Raw genomic sequence first — 8,803 nt, forward strand, 5'->3', positions numbered from 1 at the left:
CTCCGGACCACCCCCCCGGTGACACGCGTTCGCTTAGTGTGTGCTCGGTAAGTCTCCTCCCTCATACTAAAATTTTCTGGGGAGAACCCTGTATGTACATGATTTTGGCCACCCTAGCAGCTTGTTATGGTACTGCAGCAGAAGCTCCACTTTTGAAATCTTGTGTTCTGGTCACGATTTTGGGTGGTAAACAGCTCTTGAGCTTGTTAAGAAGGGACATAAGTTTGGGCCCCCTAACTTGTTCTAGAGCTGCAGGGGCATTTGTAAAAAAAAGAGGTAAATTGAAGAAGATCATACTGATTTTTGGTATGTAGCTAGCTCAAGTGACGATATATACAAATATTATCTAGATGACAATTATGAACCTCATATGATCTAATTTGCATAGTCAGAAAATACTATATGATGGTGGTAACTGGCAGGAATTTCATACTTAAGGCATTTGCTACATGGTCATGGTTTGAAGGGTATGATAGTAAGACTGAAAAAAAATTGTTCAGATCAACATTTATGATAAATAGATGTTTTTCTAATCATCTTTTCATTTACAGACAGATTTACACTTACATACTTAGTAGGTGACTCTGGATAATATGATATTTGTATGTACTTACAGTCCCTGTTTCCTGGCATACCACTGGTTCATGTTCATACCAGGGGGAACTTCTCGCACGGCCTTGTAGCTCCCGCCATAGCTTTTCACAAACTCCTCCACTTCAGCTGCATGGTGTTCCTCCTAAAACATGACTTTTATTTACCAATCGTCTAATCTGATTTTAGCAACCATAAGGCCACACCGACTCAATTCTCAATTCTCAGTCTGTTCTCAAAAAAGGAACACGCTCTATGCCTCTAGACTAGGACTCTAGTCCATGGTAGTTAGTGACAATACGGAGCCGGTTGTAATTCTGCAAAAAGCCAGCATGTGCCGGCTTGTCGTATACGTCGCTATGTACTGTTGCAATTCACAATGCTAGCTTTGTATTCCTGTGGTTTAGTAGCATTTTTATTTTTGGCTGGACTTTTTTTTATTCGCCCGCATGCACTAGTTTGGGGGTCTTCAGAGGATGTTATCCATAAAATTAAGTCGGTGTGGCCTATGCCTGAATAATATCAGTACATGTATATAAAAACAGGAAACCTTTTGCTAAAAGTCAATCTGAGCATTACTTCTGCCCACCAATGGACTATTCCAACATAATTCAGAAATAGACTTTTCTGAATCTGGCCTCTTCCAGGTTACCCCCCTCCCCAACTCTGATGCAAAAGCTGTCCACATGCCAACCAAAAATATGCATTTTTGCTCTGAAAATAGAAAAAAAATCCCAAAATGAATCATTATAATGTGTTAAGTTAGGGTTCTAGGACTGAATTCCACACTTGCCCATTTGCAGAGTTATATCTTACATGGTTGTGAATGAAGAGTAGAATCTTGTTCTTTGGGTAGTCCAAGTTGTAGATCTTGTTCAAGAATTCAGGAACAAACGGGGTAGGCTGCTCGATAAACAGTCCTATCACCACAACAGGGTAGTCATCTCTCTGGGGGGAAAACATCAGGAAACAAAACATCACCCTCAATGTTAGGAAAGGGAAAATGTCATGAATCAGCAGCTGGCAGGCCCTTTGATATTGTGTTGAAGTAAATGGGCTTCTGACATATAAACAGTTTGGATAGGGAATCCACTGTAGTCCACAATCAACTTCAACTTAGTAGTCCTTTGTAGCCGAAGATGACTGTTAGCATCCTAGTTCACAAGGGAGTGACAATATCATTCACAGATAGGGTTTTTATTCACATTATTCTAGTACATGTATATTGATATAAATGTATGGCATTTCTAACATTATTCTAAACGTCTTCTTGCTGCCCATACCTTGGCCTAGAAGTTGATGACAAATGAGTTGGCTTCTTAAATATCACATAAATAATTTGTCCCATTGACATGAGATACCTACCTTGTATGTCTTTAAGCTGAAAGTATTTTCCTTACAACTGTTGCATTCATCAAAGGTCCAGCTATCAGCAACGTAGTTCCCAATTGAGTTTAGCGCCAACTTAAGGAAAAAACAAGAAATATGAGATTTCAAACCTCTGGGTATATAATGCATAACAATCACAACAACTGCTGAAAATTTCAGACATCACATTAACAGTAATGGTACCAGTAATACTACAAAGTTGATATCCATTATAATACACAATACATTATGCAGCTTATCCCCCCCTCCTGAGAGTCGAGTGGTATAGCTCAATAGTCCTACATAGCCTAAACCTTCGGTCACAACCCGCCGTACGTGCATCTGCGTGCTGTCTACGTGCAAAAACGTGGGCAAACGCAGGGCATCTGTGTGTGGTGAGTACCGCCTCCGTACGGAATCCTACGGATTTGGGAGCACGCAGACACGCCGTAGAACTTTAAGTGCAAGTAAAACTTTTTCTGTGTGCACTCTACGGATTCACCACCCGTGCGTGCGAGTACGGGCGACGCGCGTGCCCCGTATGTACCGTACGAAAGACGCACGTGTGAGTACGGCCTCCTTACGGTTAAGTTGCAATCGCACAGAGATCGTACGTTGTAAGCACGTACAACTCACCACTTGCGCAACGTACGATGCACGCAACCGCTCACGGCCAGACGTGGCGTGCAGACCACACTCAGTCTTACACCTTGCGAAACCGTGCGAGTGATGTGCGTCGATGCCACTCCTTCCCCACGTTTTCAGAAAAAACGTAGCAGACGTAGCCTCCCAAAAAACGTACGGACAAAAAGCATGTACGGCGGGTTGTGACCGAGGCTTAACTCCTACATTCTGTTTGACTCTGGCCTTACCTTCTGTGGTCCATTCCCATGGATGATACAAGGTTCTGTGTTGTACACTCTGTTCCTCAGCCTGGTCTTGTCATCTTCAAACTTGAGGGTAAGATCAGCTAAAGAGGTAAGAAGACATACATGTACATCAGAGCTCATGGCATGGTAACACTGGACAGTGCCACACATGTGGACCGACTCATACCTGAAGTCATGTCACAGAAAAGTCAAACAAACCCGTCAAAAGGATGGTGGGTTATTACAGTTTTGTTTCCTAGGCCTAGGGTTAACATACATGAATATGTTTGATATTGTACAACATGTGGGTGAGTGAAGTGAGTATGCTTACCTGTTGCACCATTCATGTTCTGGAAGATTTCTGATGTATGGTCAAGTTTCATTTTGAACTTTTCCTGCAATATATCAACAAAGGACAATGTATGAGTGACAACAGATATAAAAACCAAGGAGGTTATAGGGAAAAGCAGCTGCTGTATTGTCCTGTCAAATCCTGCTTTCTTTAAGAACACAAAACAGATTTTTTTTTCTTATTGCCCCTGAAATTAAGTCTGTAACGTAACTTTCTTGATCAAAACATAGACACCAATGGAGTAGCGTGGTGTGTTCTGGGATAGTTTTGAGGGTATTTCGATGCATGTTAAGACTTGTGCGCATAATGGTCATTTATTTTACGCAACAATTGTTCTTTTGCACATACAGTACCATCTATATAGAACTCTGTATATGTACAATTTGGTGGTATTTCTCGGTCAATGCAATACAACGCGGCAAAAAGCAACAAATACGGAAATAACTATGCCACTGCAGGGCAAAAATAAAGTTGGGGGTTCATGACCTAATTAAGACAAGAAATTATTGAAAAATAATGTGTAAAGACACTAAAGAATGCCAGCAGGCCAGAACAAGGGTTAAACAATAGCAACACAATAAAAATTTATATGACAACCAGAACAGCATGTTATTTCCATGGGTAATCTTGCTGCAGTGAAGCAGCTAATTTTAAAAGAAGGCACCTGAATCTACAATCTGGCAACCTAGTGCTCATGGCAGTAAGGGGATTTTCTGCTTATATGTACATCCACCAACATACATGTACTAGCTTCTGAACTTATTTTCTGACCCATGGGCTGTGTGGTGCATGGAGTATACAGGCAGTCAGTATTGTTGACATGAGAACAGGATTTTAAAACACCAGTAGGGACACTGAATTGTGATGATTCTTTTGTAGCAAATTATCCAAGTGGTTTTGTAATCTAAGCAGTGTACGAAATACGTTTTTGAACCAGGTTGCCCAGTGGGCAACCTATGGCAAAAATTAGGTTGCCCATCAGAACTTAGGTTGCCCCACCAATTACTACTTTCCTCAAATTAAGTAATGTTACATACTTTGACAATATTTCTAACAGCCTTTAGTTAACTGATACTAGTAATAGCCATTAATACCTAAAATTAAAAAAGCATCTGCCAGATACAGTGGTGCAAGCAAAGTGGGCATGATTGGGGGGGGGGGCATTCAACTGTAGTATCATACATTCACAACTTTTCACAAACACTGCTGACGGGAATACAAAATGCAGTGATGCCACTCTGCCCCAAATCAGCAGCAAATTTTTTGGAATCAAAGCAAAATAAAAACACCCTATGTGCACCCTAAAAGCAACCAGTCTGACTGAATTTGGCAGTTTGAAACATGTGAGCAGTTGTCACAAGTCTTGTGGTCATCATCCCCATCAGACTAAAACATGTGTAAATCCATAGAGGAGAGTGAGCCATTAACACAGCCATTTTCCACCCAGTACCAAATTGGACCCTGAAAGCCTGGTGTATCCTGACAATAGCACTACTAGTACTTACTCTCAGTTCAGGGTTGAGGAAGATCCTGGTGTAGTACAGCTGGTCGTCATGCTGGTTTTGGATTGACGTATGACTGACAATCTGGTAAAGATCTGAAGCATACCCAATGAAGCCTGGAAGGCAAAACAGATACCACAGTTAATCCTAGCTACATATAGCAAATTGACCTGCAGACTTGTTAAATGCAGTCTAAAATACAAATAAATGTCATTGTAGGGATCAACAAACTGTCAGGTCTGGGAGCAGTGTCTTAATCTGTTTTTGAGGAACAAAAAAAAAATGAAAAATGCTTTTGGAAAGACTCACCTCCAGAATTGAGATATGGTTTACCTAGCCGCACTTCAGGGTACAGGTCCTGATGAAGAATAACAGAATCCTTTTTCATATCATAGTCATTTGACATTAGCTTATCCACATATTTTTCCATACTTTCTTCTTCCAAAATTAATCTTTTTTCAAACATATTGTCACATCTTGATCACTAGACTTCAATTCAAACATGACAAACCTAACAGTATGCATAACATGTTAGTTTTCATTTCTGACATGACATGAAATGACCTATTTTCTACATTCCCTTTTCCCCAGTTTTTCCCTATGTTTTTCAGAGATGTAGCAGAGAAGAATGCCCTCAGTCTCCGAATGTAAGCCATGTAACCATGGTCAGTTACCTTCGCCAAGTAGGTTATGTTTTTAGGGGCGATCGTGTGTGTGTGTGTGTGCGTGTGCGTGCGTGCGTGTGCGTTTGTGTGTGTGTGTGTGTGTGTGTGTGTGTGTGTGTGTGTGTGTGCGTGCCTGTGTGTGAACACGGGATTGGTAACTGGGAGCAAAAACTGGTCATGACCACAGCAAACAATATTGGGATTCCTGCAACGTGGATGTCTCCAGAGTGGTCATTTGAGGTCCTTCACCAAAAGACAAGTAGCAGTTACTTACAGCAAGGGTTCTGTCAGGCCAGCAAAAACCCTCAGCTCCAAACACAACTCTGGCATTGAAGTCATCAAACTTTCTTAAGATCTCTTTCTTATCTGCAGTGATGATCACATCATAACTGAAACCAAAAAAACAATTGAAATGTCAAACTTGCAGGCACTTTCTGAGTCCTATGTTGAATTACAACTAAAACTGATATCAATCTTATCTAACAAGCCTTTCCTCTAAAACTACTTAGTACAAAGATTTTCTATCGCAAAAAGGAACCTTACAAGTGATGCTGTGGACTCGGTTACCGACAGTCATGTACGTTTTTGATGTGTCTAACAGTTCAATTGTCTGTCACTCACTTACATACCCACACACTATAGAGTTTTTCAGTACACTTCGGCCAGCAAAAACTTAAGCTATGAAACCAGGTTTAAGGTTAATTTTGGGATTTCCGACGCCCTGTTGGCTTTTAAAATCATGTAAACAATGTTTACTGCCATGACATTCTTACCTCTGCTTAACCTTTGCCAAAAGAACTACTCAAGTCAGAATTTAGAGAATGGCTACTCTCCAAGCAGAAGTTTGGGTTTGGGGTTATTTATGGCGTGTTTCTAGACTTTTTTATCCGGGTATCTTTTTTGCACTGGAATTTTTCTTTCACCCAACCCAACAAAAAAGAAAAATTCCAGTGCAAAAAAAAACCTGATAAAAAAAAAATAAAATAAAAATAACGCCAAAAACAACCCATACCCAAACCTCTGTTTGGAGAGTAGAGAATGGCTACCTAAGACAGACGCGGAATGCCAACAAACTGGACACACCTGTCTGTCACATAATGTGCTACAAAAACTCAGCCATCCTGTACATGACCAATTTGCTAAACATATAAACCTGTACTTACATGTAAAGGCCACTTGACAAACTGTGAATACTGACATTGTTCTCCGATGTTTCACAGTCTTTCATTCCGAAAGAGACCTATCCAATTTTACAGATTGTCAGACCTATCCAATTTTACTGAACTCAATCAGTACTCTATATTTTTTAACTTTCTTGTTTCTATAATTGCAAATGCCAGCACAATCCAGACTGGAATTTGGAAAAGTCTGCAATGTGGTATGAGAATAAATGTTCAAAATTCCAAAGTTTTATGCTACTTATAGAATTAACCTGTTTCAAGCCTTATACTTTAGTTATAGAGTTATTCAAACTACTAACCTGTCAGAAAACATGACAATGAGATCCTTGTCATCTTTGTACTTCTTCAGGGCCTCCTTAAACAGTAAAACTTTCTGTCCACCACCGATATCATTCTGGACATCTCCCCCTAGCCACTCCTGGTGCATTCCCAGAACCTGTTGGGCAAATATGGAAGAACAGACGTGTATATTAACAGGGCTGGATGAACATACGTGTATATTAACAGGGCTGGACATATATCAACAGGGCTGGAAGAACATACGTATCGATTTACAGGGCTGGATGAACGTACATGTAGATTTACAGGGCTGGATGAACATACATGTAGATTTACAGGGCTGGATGAACATACATGTAGATTTACAGGGCTGGATGAACATACATGTAGATTTACAGGGCTGGATGAACATACATGTAGATTTACAGCGCTGGATGAACATACATGTAGATTTACAGGGCTGGAAGAACATACGTGTAGATTTACAGGGCTGGATGAACATACGTGTAGATTTACAGGGCTGGATGAACATACGTGAGCTACGGTTATACGCGGAAGAATTTTTATACAGGCCTTTAAAAATATTTCAATTAGTTTTTGGGGCTATTTTTTTTAACAAACATGCATATCTTGGGCTCTTAAGACCTGGTAATGAAGCCAAAATGATCTGAAATTAGGTAAAGAGATACCTTGGACATATAATGACCACAGAAATTCATGAACACTTTTGGCATACGTCACTTTAGAGTTGTATTACTATAATTGTCAACCTTTGGGGAGCATTCAGACCAAAATGACAAGTGTCTTGTGTGCCATGACCATATTTGGTGCTGGAAAGAAAGGGTAAATAGGCAAGCAGTATTTACTTAAAATGGTCTGATTGACCAATTTGTAGGTGGTGCTTCTTGCTGATTAGCTGTTGAGATATCAGGATTCTAACTAGGGGCCCCTACGCTATAATTTTGACCCCCTACACTAAATTTTCAATACAGCATGGAGGCATTGTGACTGTATTTCTATGTTCAAGAATGCCAGATCAAATGTGAAAAATTACCAATCAAGGATACACCTTAGAAATAACATTTTTCCCTTTGGGTATCCCTCAAATGGACCCTTTTTTAGCTCAATTTTTTAAAAGCTCTGCCCCATCCCCCCTCTCGGTCGCTTCGCTCCCTTGACATGTGGCCAGTACCACTACGCTAAAACTAAATCCTAGCTAGAACCCTGGATATCCAGATCAGACCTGGCAGCAGCAGGTATTAAAACCAAAAGACCTGAAATGTGGTACGGGGTTACCTGATGGCATATGCTTTCTTTCTTCACAATTTTGACATACATTACTTCAGAATGCTTTATTTTGGGTATTTTTAGGGACCGAGGTTATCATGACAAACAAATTTCTTGCGTGTAAGTATTTTTTGGACTGGTGCAGAACATTACCTTGGGGCCACTGATATAGTCCATTCTTGCACAGCTCACTAACAGGGACTATATTTCAAATTCAGACTGCAGTGTTCAAAATACCTGTCTGCAGTCTGCAGTCTGCAGATAAATTTTCATGATTGCAGAAGAAAAATTTATACAATCTGCAATTTTGCGTGATATCTGCAATAGAGTGCTACCATCATCTTCCGAGATGGAAGGATGCCTACTACTCACTACCTACATATTTGCATAGTCACAAATATGTAAATGCAATGTGAATCAATGCATTAACAAACTTAAAATACTGTGCCATATTAATTGTTGGCATTAAGATTGTAGGACAAAAGTCACAGAAATTGTCCATAATGTAGTACACTCCTAATCATTTTCATCTCTACTGTGCAAGGACTTGATTAATAACATGAATAAACTGAAGAAAGCTTTAGGCCGTGTTTATGTGAAGTCACCTAAGGCGCTTTACATGTGGTTTCCCCCGAAGCCGGTTTCAAGTGGCTCCATCTGAATGCTCCAAATCACATTGAAAGCGCCTCGATCCCAAGCCACTTCTATA

The 8,803-nt window shown here is 40.2% G+C and overlaps 1 protein-coding gene across 3 annotated transcripts in view; it reads right to left on the reverse strand.

Moving 5' to 3' along the window:
• Positions 1-8,803, reverse strand: part of LOC109469521 (procollagen-lysine,2-oxoglutarate 5-dioxygenase 1-like) — a 26,754-nt gene that overhangs the window by 14,146 nt on the left and 3,805 nt on the right. For all 3 annotated transcript variants that reach the window (XM_019768044.1, XM_019768043.1, XM_019768045.1), the window contains exons 2-10: positions 6,828-6,964; positions 5,622-5,736; positions 4,992-5,040; positions 4,686-4,798; positions 3,160-3,223; positions 2,832-2,929; positions 1,957-2,055; positions 1,408-1,539; positions 615-736 (exon numbers count right to left, since the gene is read on the reverse strand). In XM_019768044.1, the coding sequence (XP_019623603.1) occupies positions 615-736; positions 1,408-1,539; positions 1,957-2,055; positions 2,832-2,929; positions 3,160-3,223; positions 4,686-4,798; positions 4,992-5,040; positions 5,622-5,736; positions 6,828-6,964 (929 nt within the window). The remainder of the gene's footprint in view (positions 1-614; positions 737-1,407; positions 1,540-1,956; positions 2,056-2,831; positions 2,930-3,159; positions 3,224-4,685; positions 4,799-4,991; positions 5,041-5,621; positions 5,737-6,827; positions 6,965-8,803) is intronic.

Source organism: Branchiostoma belcheri, unplaced genomic scaffold, assembly GCF_001625305.1.
Source record: "Branchiostoma belcheri isolate BF01 breed outbred unplaced genomic scaffold, Haploidv18h27 scaffold206, whole genome shotgun sequence".
Classification (NCBI taxonomy): Eukaryota; Metazoa; Chordata; class Leptocardii; order Amphioxiformes; family Branchiostomatidae; genus Branchiostoma; species Branchiostoma belcheri.